The 21,200-nt window shown below is 41.4% G+C and overlaps 1 protein-coding gene across 4 annotated transcripts in view; it reads left to right on the top strand.

Moving 5' to 3' along the window:
* The first annotated feature begins 212 nt into the window (after positions 1–212).
* Positions 213–21,200, top strand: part of NRP1 (neuropilin 1) — a 153,352-nt gene continuing 132,364 nt past the window's right edge. For 3 of the 4 annotated variants that reach the window (XM_090047543.1, XM_090047541.1, XM_090047540.1), the window contains exons 1-2: positions 214–798; positions 3,498–3,672. In XM_090047543.1, the coding sequence (XP_089903669.1) occupies positions 726–798; positions 3,498–3,672 (248 nt within the window). In that variant the 5' untranslated portion in view covers positions 214–725. Of the gene's footprint in view, positions 799–3,497; positions 3,673–21,200 lie in introns of all 4 variants that reach the window. The other variant, XM_090047542.1, reaches the window with a different exon arrangement.

Raw genomic sequence — 21,200 nt, 5'->3', positions numbered from 1 at the left:
AGCGGGCGAGTCTCCCCGCAGACGCTGCAGGGGGGCGCTGGAGGGCCCCGGCCATGCCCCGGCTCCCGCCTGCCCCTCGCCCCGGGGCAGCCGCGGGCTGATCCTGCCCGGCTGCCCGCGCCTCGGGGGGCGAGGAGGAGCCGGGGGAGGAGGAGGAGGGCGGGCAGGGGGAGGGGCCGGGGCTCGGCAAGCGGCGGCTCCTCTGCCTCTCTTATTGCCGCGAGTCGCGCCCCGCTCGCAGGCTGCGGGAAGGAGCCGCCCGCGCGCTTCGCACTTGAGCCGCCCGCCCCGGCCAGGTTGGTGGGGCAGCGGCAGCGGCAGCTCCCGGCCGGGGAAGCGGGCGCCGCGAGCCGGACGGCGCAGGGCAGGGCGCACGGGGCAGGCGGTCGCCCGAGGGCTCCCGCTCATCGCCTCTCCCCCCGGTGTCCCCCGCCCCGCCCCGCCCCGCCCCGCCCCGCCAGGATCCGGGCTCGGCCGGGCCGGGCATGGCCGGGGCAGCGCCGCCGGGGCGCGGAGCGAGCGCGGGGCCCGGGAGCTGAGCCGCGGGTGCGGGCGCCCGAGCCGCGACGCCGGGACCGAGGCGCCGCCGCGGAGCTCGCCTCTGCCCCGCGCCCGCGCCCGCGCCCGCGGGAGGATTTGGGATCGGAGACGAGCCGGGTGCCGAGGGGGCGCTCGGCTTGGGGGTTACTGCTTCCCCGCTGCTTGCTGCCTGCCCACGAGGGAAGATGGCCTGGGGACTCCTCCTGCACTGCGCGGCGCTCACCCTCGCCCTCGCCCTCGCCCGGGCTTTGCGCAGCGGTAAGTGGCGGCGCCGGGCACCACGGCCGCCCGCTCGGGCCGCAGGTGGCGGCGATCCTGCCCCGCGCCCGCGCCGCCCTCGCCTCCGCGCCGGCGGCCCGCGGTCCCGGGCGGGGATCCCCGACACGCACTTCGGCGGCGACTTTACTTTCAGGCGACACTGGGACCCGCAGCGCCGAGCTCCCGAGCGGCGCCGCCGCGCAGCCGGGCTGCGGCAGGCTAGGGACTGTTTGACAGGAACAAGCTCGCCTCAGCTCTTCCTCCCCCAGTAAACCCTGAGCCATTCCCATGAACTAATGATCAAATATTTACTTTGGCCTGACTGGGTTTTCAATCCAAGTGATTAAAGGGAGAGGCTTACAGTGGGATATGGTTTCAATAACAGAGACCACAAGTGGCGTGGCGGGCACAGGGAGGGAGTGGACTCCCACTTCCTCTTCCCCGCGGCGCTGGAGGAGGCTGCGGGGCTGGAGCCCCCCGCAGCGAGCTGCCCTGTGCCAGTCTGGAGCGGGGCAGCATCAGTGAGCTCGGGGGGTCCCGAGGTGAGGAGTGGGCAGTGCCCTTCCCTTCCTGCCTGAAGCAGCCTGCGTAGGTGGACTCCCTATTCTGGCCGGGCTTTGAGGCCAGCGTGGGAAAATCCTGGGGCTGTACCGACTGTATGGGACCGAGAGACCGGGATATGTGGGGTGTGCTTTGGCGATAGCCTTCCTTCAGGAAGGAACAGGGAAGGCGGCGGCTGTTGCTGGAGCTAGGGAGCAGGCTGCCTGTGTACAGTCACAGTCATGAGGCAGTAGCCCTATCAAGGCACCAAGGCTGTTAACCTCGCCTGTGACTTTCCAGACCTACTAATGCCCTGTCCACCCTCGTCCAGTACCAGTGCCTGCTGAATTAATTCATTAACCTTATTTAGTCCTTACGGCCCAAAGACATTAGAAACTGCTCTTCTTAATCAAGTGTCAGAGAGATTTCACAGAGCCGGGGAGTCTAAAAGGCCACATTATCTTATTATACTGTCACTTTCCCAGAAGTTGCAGATTAAAGAGCACTGGTGGTAGTGAGTGCACCTCTACATCTCCTGAAGTGACTCTGTCAAGTGACTAGAAACAGCACTGTTTTATTTCACTCATTTAACAGATGCCAGATTCTGCCATGTTGTTTGCACAGAGCTGGAGTGGATTTAATGAGGCAGGATTGCTTTCCAAGCCTGCTACACGCTGAAAATAACACAAGGGTCTCTTGGAACCGTAGGCAAAAAGATCACTAGTGGCACATTTAGGGCAGTACCTTTTGTTCTTGGCAAGGGGGGGAAAATGTTTTCCAAAGCCAAAAGGGAAACGGACAATAAGCTAGTGCCATCCTAGGAATGGGTAGGAATATGCAGTCTTTGAAAGCATGGGTAGGAATATTTGGTCTTTGAAAAAAAACATAGACTCCATCACTTCCTTCCCTTCTAATTTATAGCAAATGATTTCTATAATGCGTGTAGCTTTATGCATTTTTGATGCACACTTCATCTTTCATTTCCATTTGACCTGGTTTTCCTGTAATAAAATTCTGTACATTCATAAATTCATGCTGAGAGCAAGGAATGCCATTTTCCTTCCACAGGGAATCTATTAGATACAGTGTTACAATCAGTGTGTACCATTATTGGGAAATAATGATACACGGGCTTATTTATTAGTGCATACCTGCTTCTCTTCTATAGTTTATTGCCATATCTTATTGCTGAAAATGAAATATCGGTATATGGGGGAAAGTTTTTTGGGCTGAAGATCCACAGTAGAAAATCCATAGTAATGAAATGTGACAATGCAAGCCTATCCTGGACAATGGAACAACCAGCTTGGCAAAGCCCTTTTGGCTTTGCATTACTTTCCTCTCTTTCGTCTGCTAAGAAACATTATCATATTTCATTGTTTGCAAAGGAGCAAGATGTAGAAGACTAAATTTCATACTTGCATCTGGTGACTGGTAACTTTTTCAACTGTTTAGAAATAAACCTTTTGTTGCTGTTGTTTTTGGCGGGGGAGAAAGGGGTTCTGCTTTATTACTTTGATCTGGTTCCCAGGCATGAACCAACTTCCTTAAAGGAGTAATACTGGATGATTTCTGCTTCACTAAATGCACTTTGTTCTCTGTTAGTCTGGATTTAAAGAGCACTGATAACTTCAAATTGCTTAGATTTATGGGCTGATAAACAAAAGAAGGGTCTGCTGTGAGCAAAGTAGGGGACTACAAGACAACCCCTGATGGTCAATGACACAGACCAGGCTTATTACCAAATAGCTGTGCAGGGGGCAGACAGCATCTTTTTAGAGCCATTCCACTTAAAACTTGTTGCCTAATGAGATTACACTTCTCTGAGATAATTAAGTCTAAAAGAAATCCCTGTGAGCCAATGTTACCATCAATTGTGAAGATACGGTTGTCTGTATTTGTGAAGTGAGCCTTTGTAAAGGAACACTGTTTTGAAACGTGGTCTCTCTAAATTAGAACCACCATTTGCAGATTACCCATTACTACCACCAGTTTACAAGAACTGTGATCTACTTTAACCAGTAGAACACAGTTAAAAGTTTTTACTATAGAGACTGTAGAAAACACAACATTTAAACAGTTGACCACTTCCAGGTTACTAGATGAAGAAGTGTGATGGTTTGGGGAGGATAAACAAAATCTGTTTGTTTTCATTGCAGATAAATGTGGTGATACTATAAAAATTGTAAATCCTGGGTACCTTACTTCTCCTGGCTATCCTCATTCCTATCATCCAAGCCAAAAATGTGAATGGCTGATTCAAGCTCCTGAACCATACCAGAGAATTATGATCAACTTCAACCCTCACTTTGATTTGGAGGACAGAGATTGCAAGTAAGTGAGAGCCTCTGAAAAGGGCGCCATAGCACCATCTAGTGGATAAAAATATTTATAATGTCAACATGCTGCTTATCTACTTGGGGGGGAAACGACTGATGTGTGCAAATTTGCATGGAAAATAAATTCATGAGAGATTTGAATCTAGACTAGATTAGTGGTAACATGTTAGTGGTAAAGACATTAAAGTTAGGTGTTGTGCTTTTGAGCCTGAAAAACCTAGTAAGATTATGTTTGATTTAATCTTATAATCCTTCTGTCTCCTTTTCCTGGATACAGAAGCCTAATATATTTTTTCCCTGTTGAAATGCTCTCCTCAGTGTTTGCAGCCATTCAGTAGTGGTGAAGTGGCTGTGAGTGAGTGGAAAGAAGGGACTAATGCTGTGGTTTGCATTCCTCTTTAACAGTGAGCCACTAAAACTGTATAAGAACCATATACCCTAAAATGGTTAGTAAGAGCATTTTTTAGCTAAATGAAAGCCTTCTGTAATGTTCTGCTACTACAAACTGCATTTGAGTACTTATACTTGACAGAAGAAGCCATAAATTCACGTGGCATTACAATACTACATGGAGTGTGACTAGAATGAAAGAAACACACAGCTTCTCCAATCATTCTGGGGCAGAATTGGAGATTATATCAACACAATTATTCCTCTTAATAAGATGGGACTAGCCTGAGAATTTGCTCTTATCTATTAGTAATGGGTAGTGGTCTGATAGCTACAGTTTCTCTCCTACCCCTCCCTCTGCTGCTGGTCTATATCAGACTACTGCCTGTGCAGAGTGGGATATTAAGAAGACTGAAGGTAGAAATAACCATAGCCCCATTCCTGCTTATCCACACTCAAAGTCCTGTCTGTACAAGCTGTGCTCTACCTCTGTTCTTTGGGCCAAGAAATGGACAGACAGCATACAGTCTGATCAGATGTTCAGGGCCATTTTGTAATAGCCAGTCCCCAATTTCATGCCACTGGATTCAAGAACATGTTTTAATTATTCTTTATTTAAAGTAACCATGGCCCCTCTCAATGATCGTGACAATCTAATGACCTCACATACATGCCCCAAACTCCAAAAATGGTTAAAAATCAGTGTCAGTCAGTGAGGCTTGACACTTCCCAGGAGCCCTTAACATCTCACTAGACTGCTGCTTAAATTCAGCTTTATGAAGGGGAGAGAAGATATGAGACAATAAAGAAAAGAGAGTCAGTATCAGTGGAAAACTTTTTTTTTCATATATGTATTCTTGATTCCTAATTTTAATCACAAATTGATTTAGTTATTTTATAAACATTGATTTCCTTTAGAGTGAATGTCAGTAGTGGCAGAGTATAGTAGCTCACTTTACATTTAATCAATTTTCCATGTTGTGCATAGTCCACTGTAGGCCAGTGTTTTATGTGCTATGGCTAGGTAGTACCATAAGAGGACTCTAGGTTTGTAAAACTGAACTAACTCTTTATTAAGGGAGCTATTTACAGAGGTAGTGCAACTGCAACTAACATTCAAACCACATATATAAGACTGATTTCCTGATCCACCAAACTCTTCCCTTCTGTAACCTATGTAACTTGCTTGAAATTCTAGGCAGGATGCTACAGCCAGTTCTAGTTTCCAATCAAAGTTGCATCTCTGAACATGGTTATTACCTCAGCCACCATAGCTCAGGGTTCTTTAATCTGTTGTACATGTAGAGAGGTCCACTTGCCTGTCTTGTCGATATTATGTTTTGTTTTTCTTCTGTACGCAGGATTCCTGTTAATGCTTAAGGACATTTTTATCTGAAGAACAATTTTGTTTGCAGTTTAGGTAGAGATTAGAGAAGGAAATGTAACATTTCTGTGTTCAACTGTTCACCTTCCTTGTTTTCAAATGTTCCCATCTGAGACCACTATAAAAGGAAAACATAAAATCTAAACCACTGAAACAACAAATAATCATTGCTACATAGACTTGTATTAAACATAAGGCCTAGTGTTGTGGGGTTCAGGAGGATTCAGTTTCCCTCTTCCATCAATCCCTGATCCATTCTTATGTTTTCTTGTTAACCCACGGTGCATCATTTCTAGCTCCAAAGAGTGCCGTTGCTTTTAACAGCTGTCTGTAACAATGGGGTGTACCAGGGTAGGCAGGATTTCTGCAGCAAGAATGGTTTAAAGCTGACATGAATATGATAATTCCACTGTTTTCTGTTATGCTTTTAAGTTTACTGTCCTTTTAGTCTATCTGCTACTTACTATCTAGCTACCACTTTAGTTATACCTAAGTTTTCTTCATTTGCATCGAGAGAATATATCTGCGCTCAAAAGCTTAGGAGCATGTTACTGAAATAATTTTATATTAACAGGGACCTATCAACAAATGATGCAGTTTAAATTGTCTACTTAAGAAATCCACATTCCTTTTACCAAAATGTGGGTAAGACAGCAGACTAACGTAAAAAAAAAATTCATAATGACTTTGTGGAATTTACATACATTTTGATTTCTTAACATGATATTCAGTGTAAGAGCTGCATGTATAATCCTTGGATACTTATCTTGCTGGGGTGATCTGACCCGAGCTGACTTCCTGCCCCTTGGGCAGAGGGCTGGACCCAATGATTTTGTGAGGTCCCTTCCAGTCGTAATGTCTATGAAGTCTATGTGGCAGTTCAAGCTGTTCTCTAGTGTATTAGTTACAACACTGGAAATTGATAAACAGCTCAATATGACATGCAAGAAAAAATTAGAGAAGGAAAGTAAGCTTCTGTGAAGGAAGAAAAGGAAACTGTTGAAAGACTGTGTGTCCTATATACTCATATAGCAGACTAATAGAGATTATTAGTATCCTAAGCTAATCCTGAAGTCCTTTTGTCAATAGATTGGCTGGTTGGTTGGTTTTTTCCCTGAGTCAGAGATGAGAGAGAATGTACTTCTAAGGTTTGGTTCCTAAAGTATAATAATTAGGACTTGTAAAAAACATAGAGTTGAGCCCAGGGAGGAAAATGGATGTCAAGTTATTTTGTAACAACAGGCAAGCCAACGGTTGACATGGTCTACCTTCCATATGTACTGTTGCTAACAAGAATACATATATTAAAGCCAATGAAATTATGGGAGAAGAATTAGGCTTTGGAAACCTAAATATTAGCTATGCTGGTTAAGCTCTTAGCATTTCTGTGCTTTAAGATTTTGGAGGTTTTATATTAAAGACCTAAATATATCTAACAATCATGGCTTATTTTAACTGATAAATATTCTCCAGTTGCATTCTAATCTTTTTCAGGTATGTCACGTGGTATTTCTGTAAGTTTTATGGTAATACTCTCTATGACAAAGTTGTGTTTGGTTGGGGTTTTTCTAAATCACAAGTGAGAAGGACTGAAATTTCTCTAGAGAACTCAATTTTTATCATTTTGGGGCACACAGACACAGTAGTAATTAATTAAATGTGCTTTCACACAAGCTAGGCAGCTCTAATGAAAAATATCCTCAAGACAGAATTACCAAACAAGCGCTCTGGAAATACACTGCCTCAGCAGGATGTGTACAATTGTGTTTTGCAGCCTAAAAATATAAACAATAAACAATCAAAGACTGATATCAAGAAACTTCTTTTAAATTCATAACAATATAGGAAGATATTTTCCTCACAACATAAATAATAATGCCTTTAATACTAATTAGAGTTACATTAATAAAAGAATAAAACCCCAATTTAGTTGTGGTTTTAAAGGAAAACTAGCTTGTGTTTGTTGATTATTTTGCATTCTTTTAGACAGACCTTGACAAAAGCCCTCTTGTGATGTGAGGATACAGTTAAAAATAAGAGGAGGGAACAGATCATATGGCTGAATATTACTTAAAATGTTCCAATGTATATTGCATGTTGTAAATGCTTTTCAGCACTTAGAGCAATCTGTACAGGTCTTGTGTTGCTGAAGTATCCTAGTGTGTAAATGCAGCCATCTTGAATCTTGTAAAACTTTATATCTAGATAATAAACAAGAATGTCACTGATGCAGTACTTTGAATTTATGGAACTTTTCCGGTTTCCCAGCAATGCAAGCTATCAGCATGATAATTTATAATGGTTTGTGACAAATGCTGCTGAGCAAGGAGGTGTGTGGTTACATTCAGATCAGATGTCATTATCTAGGGAGCAATAAAAATTTCACAGACACTAGGTTAAAAACATTAACCAAATAAATGTGAAGCTTCAGAAGTAAAGGGCTTGCAGAAGGTGCAGGTTTGGGTAGAGAAAGCCCAGCAGTGGTTTCTTTACTGACAAATAATTGAGTCTATTGCCAGAATTAACAGTGTTGTTTTACAAGACTTACATGGATATATCACTGTAGTACAGTTATTTGATTGTGCATTTGTCAGAAACACAGAGAGTAATGATGTCCATGTTTGACAGTTACTGGGCAAATGTGTTTTTGTCATATCAGTTCAATGAAAAAATTCATCATACTGGAAATAGCAAAATTGTAGAAAGAGGGTCCTGTTAGTTAATTATTCTTTACTTTGTGTTTACCGGGGATTAGTTTAGTGTTAAAAAGAAGTGGTTGTGAGTTATGAGAGACTTGGCAAAATATGTACACTTATTTTTATAACTCAGTGAAGCCCCTCAAAATGCTTGAGCTGGAAAAGTAATGTGCATATCAAGGCATTGAATAAAATCCTGACCCTGACTAAAATGTCCAGTAACTTTAATAGGGCTAGGTTTTCCTGTACCTACTACATTTCTAAATAATGTCTCTGTATAATGAACCTCAGTTGGTAAATAAGTGTCAGCACTTACAGTAATCTGTAGGCCTGTGTTGCTTTCATTTCATTGTCTTTGAAATGCAAGCCTTCTGGTTTTCCATCCTTTGCTCCAGTGTTAAGTTGGTGTAAGCCCCAGTAGGTTGAGCAAAATTGACTTTATGTAAGAGATATTTGGATGGCATACAATTACTGTAACTGCTCCAAAGCCATATGTACCCTTGATGACAAAACAAGGGGAAAGGAGACACTGTTGGGACATACCAGCAATCTTTGGCGTTAGAAGGATCCCTGAGTCTGCTGAGAATGAGAGAAATTACAGCTGCTTTCAGGCTGTATAAAATTGTGCCCAGGCATTGACCTGCTGTTCTTCTGCCAGGAGTGGGGGGAACACAAGGGCCATCCTTCAGCCCTTACGTGTAAGTTATCCTATATACTCACCAAGGCAGCACAGGATGGAAGCACAGCTAAACAGGGCCTGCTGTTGCTCTCATTGAAGCCACTGAGAGTTCTCCATTGAGTTGTATAGAATTTTATTTATTATTCTTTATGATTGTGATATAAATCAGAACCTGAACCTTATAATAAGGCTGCCTTACAGACATTTCAGTCATTTTTGACAATCAACGTCCAACGTCAAACAAGGCTCCCCATGTTCCTCCTTGAACTGGTGTTGAACTTAATGACTTACTGATTTGGATGGGGTCAATGCACAGTAGCATAATTTGGGGGGAGGGGGTGAGTGAGGCAGTAGACCCTGGCACTGACTATACAGGGGCACCAGAATGCCCCCCACTAGGAATCTTTGCCACAGCAGGAGTAGCCCTGTGCTGCATAGCCATAGAAAACAGGCGAGCACAGTCTTGTACCCAGCAGTGTATGTAGGAGGCAGGGGATAAGCAGGGTGAATGAGATGACACCCTCACCACCCTAGAAAGTCCTTTCCTTGTGCCTAATAGCATAGCAGGGGTACGCAGGAGCAAACAGGGTACCACAGGGCTGCTACAGCTGGAACTGACACTACTACAGCAGCAGCAGCTGCCTTCGTAGTGCAATTAGCCCAGACAGGTAAGACTTTTCTACCCTTCCCTCACTCTCATCCTGGTTTCCAGTTGTCAGCATCTTCCCCCCGCCTCCCCCCACCACTGGTCCAGCCCTAGTGGGGGCTAAAGGAGCTCACTATGCCTCTCTTGATACAACCCAACAAATTATGGGCTAAGTACAGAAACAACTAAACTCAGCACCAGTTGCCAGTGGAGGAGGGCCTATATTTTCATCCTGATGTACTCAAGACCACTGGACCTTCAAACAGGGATAAGGAAACAACAGATTTAGGAACTCCTGCTGCTACTTTTGATATCAATGAGTATTTTAAGAGAGGCAATAAGCCATGTGAATCTGAATTCAGACAGAAGGCAGGGCAGAGTGACACCTTGTAGACTTAATTCATATAGACTGCTTATAGACGTGAAAAAAGAAGACAAAGGGTGTGCGACTACATGTTGCTGTATGGCAATGTAGTGACACACTACATCACCATATAGCACACTATGGCAATGTAGTAATTATGTGTATTATGTAATCATCAGCTACGTAGCTGTAGAGGCATGCTCCCTGGGTAGAGCACACTGCTACAGTGCCATAGTGGTGAAATCTACACGTGCACTGCATGCACCGCCCATACTGTGTCATGCTTTAGTACTTTCAAAAGAAAGTCCTGAAGCATGGCGGCATAGCAATGTCACTGTATGGCAACATGTAGACCTGCCCAGTGCTTTACTTTAAGCTCAGTATGCCCTGGTGCCAACTACAGCACATGCCCACAAGCAGCATTGTATTATTTTGACCCAGCTTGCCCCACATTTATACAAATTGGGCACTTTTTGGTTCTTGATCGATACAGATCTGGGGAACTGGGTCAAATTAGTGTGCTTCCTCTTCCAGTAACGTGTTGTTTTTTGTTTTGTTTTGATTTTGGGGGGGTGGTCATGTTTGTCTGCAGCCTCAGAGAAGCTACAGCCTACAAGTACACACAGGCTTACTACAGCCTGTTAGTCCTCAAACAAACAAGCTGTACTGGTAGCTTTCTGTTAAATGACCAATCAGTTTAAAAGAAATAACTGGCTACTTAGATTACTGATGTAGGAGTCTCTCTCAGCCTCTGGCCTGTGGACCAGATATGGCCCATGGCACTATGTTATCTGGCCAGCAGGGCCCCACAGGTCTGGGAATTTGGCAGTGGGAGTGGTGGCATTGCTCCCCTGTTGCCAAATCTCTGGTTCCATGGGGTGTCCTGGACTCCACACACTGGATCCAGCACCTGATCCCAGAGTTCAGGTTCAGGGCAGGGACAATGCTGGCCCCCAGGACCCAATTCCAGGGCATGGGGGAGCGCTGGGCAGTGCAAAGCCCTAGGGACTAATTTGGCCCTCAGATGGCCCAGTCCAGCCACAGACAGGCTTTGGGTCACACATCTGGCCTGTGGGGCCAAAAGGTTGAGCACCACTGGTTTAGAGCATGCCTATACCTGTTATAGCATGTGAAGGAGCTTAACCAGCCTCCAGCCTACTGTGGGGAAAATCATCTTTGGAGAGGACACTGAACACAACTGAGAAGGAGGCTGGTATTCTCCATTTTTCCCTTTAATATTTGTTATTAGATTAAGCATTCTTCACCATAAGAAATTATTAAAAAGTATGTTTCCTTGTTTTATAGGATTCCACTTGTAACAGCAGCCAAGTAACAGACAGAAGTGTCTAAAGATAGTCCTCTGCAATTTTAATACACTTTAGAAACTAAATAAGAGTTAAAGGAAGTTGGAAATTATTTTATGTTTCTGATTATATGGGGTAATAGCCAGGCCCTTTTTTTGCCCAACCAATCAGTTAACTGTTGTGAATTGTCTCTATTGTCACACTATATTTTCTGCAAAGTATAGTTGTTTGGCTCTGTGTTTCTTTAAACAATGTTATTAGTGAAATCCAGACAAACTGTTGCTGTGCCTGTGCCTATGTTTTCCTCAGACCTGAAGAAGAATGCACTGCATTCAAAAGCTCATCCAAGTCTATTCCTACTGTGCAATTAGTCCAATAAGAGATACTACCCACAAAAATCTTTGCCTCTTATGTGTTAATCCAGTGTCATTTCACTATATGATCAGACCATAAGAAAGAGTCTCCTTTTATATACTATTTATTGCAATGAGTTTGGGACAGAGCTCATTTTTTCACTATAGAAATGGACAGTACCTAGCACAGTGGTGCTTGAAACCTTGATTAAGGCCTCCCTATGCTACTGTAGTACCCATGATACAAATAACACTGATATATGCAGGTGCTCATATTAATGCATTGTGTATAATTAAGCAAGCTGTGGGAGACGTGCATGTGGAAATGCTATATTATCAAGCAATAAAATTGTTAGAAGGGTATAAGATGGAATACTTAGGGCCTGATTCTGCAGCCTTTCTACATGCACTGATCTAACTGAAATCAATGAGATGTCGGGATCAGTTATAAAAAGACAGAGCACAAGGTCAGAATAGGTGGTACTTGGAGTCAGTCACATGAAGTAATCTGTATTCTTTTGACTCCATATTGTCCCTTCAATGTTGATGTATTTAAAACAAGGACCTGAGTTCTAATGGAAAATAATATGCTAAATTATAACTTGCTGTAAGCTATAACATTATAACTGTTGATAGTTATGATATCCAGACCTTTTATATGCTTTGGTAATATGTAAATCAAACTGAATTATTTTCTTTCGTAGCGTTCATAAAGAATTAACTACGGATAGCTGATACACATGGATATATATCTCTGTATAAACATATAGATTAGATATGCAAAATATTTTTAGAAACATATCTACTATATGTACATATATGGGGGTATATCCATTCATAAATTTATGTATATAATATAAATATATTAGCTTCAGCAGAAATTCCAAAAGTAAATCTAATTAAAGCACTAATACCCATCTTAAGACTGATAATTAGGTATAAAGAGAACAAGAGACAGGATTAGTGTTCAGATCATGTTCCAAGTGCCTTTTAATTGTGTGTTTGTAATCAATCCTGATTGCAAGAGGCAATAGTTTGGCAGAATAAAGAATGAAAAAGAGCTTATCCCTACTATATTCCTGTTAGTTGACTTGGAGATAATACTTCAGGATGTGATCCAATGTCACAATGCTAAGGAAAGTAACTTTGTCGGCCATAGATACAATTATAGAACACACACATTCACACAACTGTTTTCATTTTAAAGTTAAAAATTAATATTTTTTAGAACTAGTTCAATCAAGTGAGTTATTTTCATTTAGGAACTTGTAACGTGTTTTCAAGTGGACCATAGAAAAAAGACTTTGTTCTTTTGCCCTCCGTCCACCACTGACTTTTGAAACTGGGTCTGCATTCATTTTAGGCTTTTATTTTTATTGACCTTGGCTCTCGTCTCACTGAGCCACAGTTCTCTATCACAAAACCACACAGCTTGGTACAACGATTATTACTTTATCTCAAGTAACCAAATAATTTTTCAAGCAGGGTGACAGATTTCCTTCATGTACCATGGGAGGCAAGCACCTGGTCATTTGTAAAAAGAGTTTTAATGAACTTCCTCAATGAGGTTTGAGAGAAGTTTAATAAGTCACCTGACAGTTTTTGGGAGTACAGGTCATTTGCTTCTCTGCAATATCTTCCAAAAAATTAGACTAACAATTCCAAGACTTAAACTTTCAGTAAGGAAATAAATTTTGTGCACAATATCACTGTTTAAAAAATACCCCAAAAAGACTAATTTTGAATCATTTCTGATATATAATGCATATGAAGCTCTGAGTTACAAAGCTGATGTCACATCCTGTATGAGAAGTCTAAAAATTCATTTAAACTGAAAGGGATCACACATCTTTGGATTCATGTACATATTCATAGGCAATTTTAGATGGCTTTTCACTTAAAAATGACAGTGAAGAAAATAATTTATTTCTTTTCTACGTATATCCCTTTAAAGTAGGTGACTCAGATTCAGGATAAAATGGAAGTTTCTTCAAAAAGAAACTGGATAAATCACAGAAATGCAGTGACTAAATTTTGTAAAATAATGACGGTGCTGCAATGACAGCAAGCCTTATGCCCCTCTTAAGTTAAATGATGTGTTTGTAGTTCAATATACTATTACATTAAAAGCATCTATCTTATAAAGTGAATGCCTGAATACAGGGAGAAAGTCCCTTTTAAAAAGAAGGGGTAGTACAGACTTTGCATAGTCTATCTCTGGTAAATTTGATGAGAGCAATTATGACATTAGAAATGCAAAACTCTTAGCTTGTAGGAACTGTTACAAATTAATATTCAGAGGAAAAAGCAATCCCCATGATGTAAAGCGGATAGCAGGATTTATGGCTTCCCAAACTTTTGAAAAGCTGAGCCTCAACGCCATGAAAAAGTAGTCCTCCATTAAAGCCATCCTTTTTGCCACTGCAGTGTTATTAAAGACCCACATACTTGCTTTGTTTTCTTCATGTTCCCTGACTGGCTCCCATCCCCATCATGCTTCCTCCAGCCCAAGACTTTACAGATATTTTGTGGAATATTTTGTGGAGTCTTCCTCATATGACTTAAAGATCTGTGAAACAGTTACTCCTTCCTCACTAAGTTACCTTTAGCTTTGGGGAACACTTTCTTACTTCTGCACCAAATTCTGTTTGTCTTGCACATAGGAGTAGACCCACTGAAGTCAATTAAAACAATATAACTGCTTCAATAATGTTAGCAGGTCTTCTTTTAATGATATATGGCATAAATTTATGGTGCTATACAAATGAATAATAATTTATAACAACGCATTTCAGATACTTACAAGACAATTTACAAGATACTAAAAATTGCCTTCACATGTTTAGTGATAAAATGGACTGAATTTGAGTTTTAACATATTATATCATAAATCACCATAAACATTATATCCCTTATTCTCTGTTGTTTTAACAGTAAGGGTTCCAGGACAAATTGCTATGTGTGTCGATAAGATTTAGGCTAGGGACAGACATTGAACATAAATCGGTTTAAATGACCAGAAACTGGTTTAAACCTGTAAAAGAACAGATATTCAGTGCACATAAAACAGTTTCAAAATAGCTGGTTAATAAGCCTGGTTGAATGTAGTATCAGACTTAACAGATTTGGGTCAAACCAGTCTATGTAATGTCTGTCCCAGACCCCTTCCTGGTTTAAATTAAATCAGACTCCCCCAGTATCCTGGCATGCTCTCTGGGCTGCATGAGGCTCTCTGCTCCACAGCAGGACTAGCCCCTTTCCTCTGCTCCGTAGCTGCAGCTCCAGCAGTCTCTGCCTGGCTTCTGCTCCCCCCACCCCCTCCCCACTGTCTGTTAAGCGTTCATTCCCCCAGCCCTCACAGACACCTCTCTGCATTAGCTAGCAGACCACATGCTGGCAGCTACATCTGAGCTGTGGCATACAGGACAAAAGCAGATCAACAGGTAGCTTGTAATGTCCCTCTGTTGTTTTCTTAATGGGTTGATAAACACTGAGTTAGCTGGGCTGCTAAGCCTCCCTAATCACAGGGTACAGCCTGGACCTGGCCACCCCCCACTCAGTTCAGCTTAGCTCAGCTCTGTAGAAGGGCTGGGAAGGCTGCTCTAGCACCCCACAACTTCTGGCCTGAGCCACTGAAGGCATGTGCCTGCATGCCTTGGGTGTCTGGTTACAAACTTGTTCAGCCTAGCCAGATTAGACTAACCTGCAAAGATTGAATCAATTCAGGCTCAGGCTTTTTGAATGTCTGTCCCTAGCCTTAGCGTTAGCTTCATTGTGGAATCCTGTCATTAAGCCACTACAGACTTATACCCTGGTATGTTCATCTATAGCGAGAGAACCACATCAGCAATTTTAAAAAGCTTTAGCTTGATCACTGTATAGAAATGTAGGCTACATTTCTTATTTCCATAGCAAATACTCTACTTCGTGAGATGCAAAATGAGAGGCTTACGTCCCTCATTCGGAAAGCTATGCTTAGCAGAAACCCTAGGCTTTTGCTCCATTTGAGTAGCTTTAGTTAGGGCTAGAAAAATATGCAAAGGTATTTCTTAAAAGCATTTTTTTTGTTGTTTCATAGCCATCTCCATAATCTGTTTTAGAGACAGGCACAAAATGTATTAACATGGTAGATACATGTTCTGATTGCTGAGTGTTTTTTGACATTCCCACAAAACCTCTGGGATTTTGTGTTACAAGTCTAAAAACTTTATCTATTTGTATATTCATATCTGGGCTCAAATCCAAAACTTCTTTACATACATTTACAGCAAACAGTTTAGACTCTCCTTCCATTCCAGATGGCAGCTAACTGTAATAGATGTATAATTTTTCTCAATGTATATTCTAACACTACATTTCAAAAGTGTAATTTTATGTGGTGTTTGGAATACTAAATGCATTATATATGCATATGTATATTTCATAATGTGTCACAAGTATTTTTATATAAATATATTTTAAACATGTATATGGTTCAATCCTATAGATCTTTAAAAATATTTATATACATGGTCTGATATCTGTTTTAAACACATGCATATACTTATATACATAATTATGTTTTAAAAAAAATACAGCATTTAAACAATGTAGAGCCATATTCAGCCTGGATTTTAATATTTTCACCTCCTTGACTTCACATCAGGGCCAAACTTAGCTTTTGTATCATAAAATAAAGTAGGTGTGCTATGTCCTTTAGTTGTTTCAATATATTTTTTTCTTTACTATTACCCTAGATGACAGTCTTCAAATAATTGGACTGTCTGCTTTATCACACCTTCCCATTTTATTTCAAAGTCCCTTATTACCTTGATCAGCTGAGATAGTTTGTCTATTAGGTGCACAAATTGCTTCTCAGTCTCTCATCCAAGGGCTTCATTACCCATGAAAACAGTGCTCCTCAATCTTTTCAGCTGAATAATTCTTCTGTAAACCAAAGTCAAACAAGCTGCCTTATGGCAATATCAGTGGGTATATTAATAATGTGGGTACCTACATTAAAGGGTTGTCTACCTTTTATTATAATGGCTTCTAAACTGTTATAGTTTAAGGAGATACAAAAATGAGATGTGTTTTGGTATGTCCTCAGTATAGACCACTAGAGAACCAAAAATTAGCATATTTGTTTATTTTTTGGCTAGAATATTGATTTACTTTAACACCAATAACCTAAGTGTGGTATGCCCTTTAGCTGTTTCCATATTCTTTTCTCCTTTACCAATGATCTGTTAATAGTATCACAGTAGATGGTGTATAAATGACTGCTTCACTTCATTAAGCAGGTTGGTCCTTTCCCCTAGTCCAGGAAGGAATCGGTGCCATGATGAGACTTTCTGCAACCCCTTTCCAGCTGGGTCAGTTAAAAGAATGGGACCCCTACCCCTTAATGGGGCAGACTATCTTTCCATAGTGTGACCTATTATTTCTGTCTTTTATTACTTTTCATAATGAATAAAATGTAAAAAGCTGAATGTAGCAAACTACTAGAAATTAAATATTTTGTCCTATTATAAATAATAAACTATAACTGCATATTCTGGAACGGTATTGTTTAGGTATTAGCAAGAAATTATGGTCAATTTCCTTCAATTTCAATATGTAAAGAAATTCTCATTGAATGCACATTCTCAAATGGTGTTTATGCTTATAATTCTACTAAAGTTAATGGAGTTACATTGATTTATATCATCTGAAGATCTGGCCGCTATTTCTGTTAATGATTTAAAAATTCACAGAAGCTAATGCAAAAGGACTGGAATGCAGGACATCTTGGTTGTGTTCCCAGGACTGCTACCTTGGGCAAGTTATTCAGCTTCTCTATGTCTCCCTTTTCACAGGGACAGTGATAATTCCCTGTTTTACAAGCATATTGAGGATATATTCTCTAATGTTTATTAAGCTCTTTGAGATTGTTAGCTAGAAATGCAATATCTCGTTGTTTGCCACTGTGTTGTACTTGTTCACATTTTAGCTGTTAAACTTTGTTTTAACAATATGCTATTGGGTACATAAGTATCTGGCATATACTGATTTTCAAAAATAAGTGTTATCCAAACAAAAAGTAAAGACAAGAATTCATACCCACAAGAGACATATTACCCATGATGAGAAGATAAATAACAGACACAATATTAACTCAAAACCGAACACCAAATGGCATCCAAATGCAAGCAATTTCAAGTACGTGCATATTGTCAGTATGAAACCAGCCCATTTTGCAAATACACTGTCCCCCAAGGAGTACTGAACCTAACAGCAGCAACACTAATGGCTGTGTTCTCATGTGTGGAAGGAGAAAGGAGCACTTTCAGAGCTACTTTGGACAGCTTTAAATTGTTCACTCTTTATTCATTTTATTAAAGCTGTTTCTGGGTGGGACCTTACAACATAAGCACTTCAGGCTGGATGCATCTACATGAGATGTTTACTGTGCAGTTAACTAATTAACTGTGCAGTAAGTGTCTCTGTGTCTACATGTGAGGCCCTATTAGGGTGCACAAAACTAATAAATACAAGTCCTAACCTGCTGAGGAGTTTTTTTGTGCACAGCAGCACATGTGTAGATGCCACCCCAGGTGGCTGGGATACAGGGTGCTTCAGTGCAGGGCTAGCTGACAGATAGTCCCTGCGGTGAAGCATCCTTGTGCCCCAGCCAGCTACTTGGCAGCACATGGATCCCTGTTAGAGCAGCCTGGGCTAGTGAGCTGCTACCCCCTTCCCCCTGCCCTGTGTCCCCTGCCAGCTGTGATCAGCCTCCATGTATTGTGCATGAACAAACTCTGGGGTAATATGCTCCAGAGGTTTTGCTCCCAGACACACATCAAATGGTGCACCTCGGAGCAAAAAACTCCAGAGCAATAGGCTCCAGAGTTTATTTCTACTTATTAATCACATGTGTAAATGCACCCACTTCCCTATGCCCACTTTTGGGAAAACCATGTCAGTTTTCGCTGAGGGTGAAATTTTGGCTGCATTGAAGTCAATGACAAAACTCCAACTCACTTGTGTGGGAGAAAGATTTCACCCAGAATCAACAAAACATTAACATTCTATGTATATCACTCTCTGGTCTCCCATTCCCATCAATAAGGGCACTTTTCTTGTGTACTTTGCATGATTTTCTTTCAGTTTAAGTATAACATGGTCACCTTCTTTCCAACGCACACATTTAGTGGGACAATGGGGCATATAGCATTATAATGTTTCAAATGATAAATCAATGACTAATAAGCCCAGTCAGAGGCCTTTTTCAGGCTATGCATGAAGCATTGTGCAACACAACCCCCACACTCATATATATATAAGACTTTAGCCAGGCTTCCGAGTTTGTTTTAATACTAGTCTTTCTGAGTTTCACAGACAATCTCACCCCTCCTCTTTTACAAAAGCTATTTAAAAACTAAATCATTCCACAATGAAAGACAATAGTTCATATTCTCAATAGTGTCAATCCTACTATAACTACCATAACCCTACCATTCAGGCCTCAAAGAATAAAGAGTAACATGACATCTTATAAAATAATGACATCTTATAAAATAATGCATGTTGGGTTCATTTTTAAGTTTGACATTTTCAAGCTTTTCTTTGCAAACATGAGGACTAGAAATTTCCCCTGTGTTAAATAAAGCTTATTCCTTCATAATAGATGATTCCAGGGTTGTTCCTATAAGAAAAACACTAAATATAATGGCATTTGTAATAAAAATCACGAGCTGGCAACAGTGGATTCTCATTACAGTCTTAACTATCTCATGTTGCCCCTTAGGACTCAATTCTGTCTGCAGTCACAGCTTTGCAGCGCCCGTTGAAATGAATAGGAGCTATGTATACATTTGCCGGGTTTTCAGAGAAAAATAGAGAAAGCTGATTTCATTGTTTCTTGCTGTTCTTCTGTGCATTACTGCATAGTCAATGTTATCTCAATGAAGAAAGCTCACGGCCTAGCAAGCACCTTTTTCTTCCTGGTTATTTTAGGTAGGCATGAACTCTGTTAAAATCAAAGATCTGCGCAAGCTAAATGGTTATTGGTTTGACATTGTTAAGGTACACCCATTTTTGACCCTGCGGCTAAGGATAGACATTACACATAGAGCAGTTTAAGTGATCAGAGACTGGTTTAAACCTGTAACAGAACAGATGTTTGAAAATGGCTGAAACCAGTTCGAGATAAACCTGGTTCAATGTAGAATAAGACTTAACTGATTTGGCTCAAACCGGTTTATGCAATGTCTATCCCAGACCCCTTGCTGGTTTAAGATAAACCAGACACCCCCAGCATCCCGGCATGCCCTCTGGGCTGGGCAGGGCTCTCTGCTCCACAGCAAGCCCTCAGCATTAGCTAGCAGACCACATGCTGGCTACAGTCCATGTTGTAGGAGATGACAAAGGCAGACAGGATTTTGGAGCTAATCAACAGGTACCTGGTAATGTCCTTCCTTGGAAAAGCTGTTTAAGAAGAGCTTGAATTAATGGAGAGAGGTTTTGTTTTCTTAATAGGTTGATAAACACTGAGTCAGGGGTGATAAGTATTCCCTGCTGGGCTACCTTAAGGGGGACGAGACATCAGAATGTTCTGCTGGGACCTGGGCACACTCCCCCCCGCCCTTCAGCTCAGCTCTGTGGAAGGGTATGGAGGGGTGCACTAGCACCCCCAGCTTCCAGCCTAAGCCACTGCAGACATGTGTCTGAGTTTTTTTCAGTCCAGAGGGGATGTCTGTGTGGTTACAAACTGGTTTAACCTAGCCAAGTTTCATAGATTTCATAGATTTCATAGACATTAGGGCTGGAAGGGACCTCGGAAGATCATCGAGTCCAGCCCCCCACCCAAAGGGCAGGAAGTACTAACCTGTAAAGATTGAATCAATTCAGGCTGAGGTTTTTTGAATGTCTGTCCTTAGCCAGCATGGCCAGCCTTTGACATGAACATCCAACTCATGAGTCAGGCATTAAAGCAAGATGCTGTAAGCATTCTGCCACCAGGCCCTAATGCATGTCCTATGCGCTGGGTGAATTTCATGCTTTTAAAAAATTACAGCAAAAACTATAGCATGGAGCCATTGATATTGACATTAAAGGGGACTGATTCATTATTACACCAATCTAGTGGTGATACAATTCCATTTAAGTAAGTGAAATGACACTGATTAAAACTGATGTAACTAATACATAATATAATATGTATTTACACTATGATATGAAGCCTTATCTGGCATTCAATTATGTGACCCCATTAACTTCAACAGAGCACCACTCCTTTACACTGGCTGACACTCTGAACAATAATGATATGTTATACTGGACACTAATGCAATTTTCAAAACTTTTCGTTTAAAATCTATTTCATATTTCTTCCTTTATTTTTTATTATCATTCTTTTAAATTCCCTCTTCCCCTCCCCAAATGGTCTGGATGTTAGAACTCAGTGAACAGTAGCCACTTGGTAAACTTCAGGGTGTCAAGTTCAGCCATTTTTGAGAAATCATTAGGCCATATCATGCCAGCCAAAGTTGTAGCAGTGCTCCAAGAACCTGTTTACATCAGGAAAAGGGTCTGCTTACCTTCTGCAATTCAAATATGGATTAATAGATTTGTTGAAACTTTAAAAAAAATTACCTTTGAACTACCAGTGAAAGGTGTAGCTTTTACCAGAAAAGGTATTTTTTGGAAAGCTAGGAGTGAACATGAGACAACAATGAAACTATCTG

Source organism: Crocodylus siamensis, chromosome 5 (assembly GCF_052110815.1).
Source record: "Crocodylus siamensis isolate JL-2025a chromosome 5, ASM5211081v1, whole genome shotgun sequence".
NCBI lineage: Eukaryota > Metazoa > Chordata > Crocodylia > Crocodylidae > Crocodylus > Crocodylus siamensis.
The sequence above is the reverse complement of the archived record's forward strand: the minus strand, read 5'-3'. Positions and strand labels throughout refer to the sequence as shown.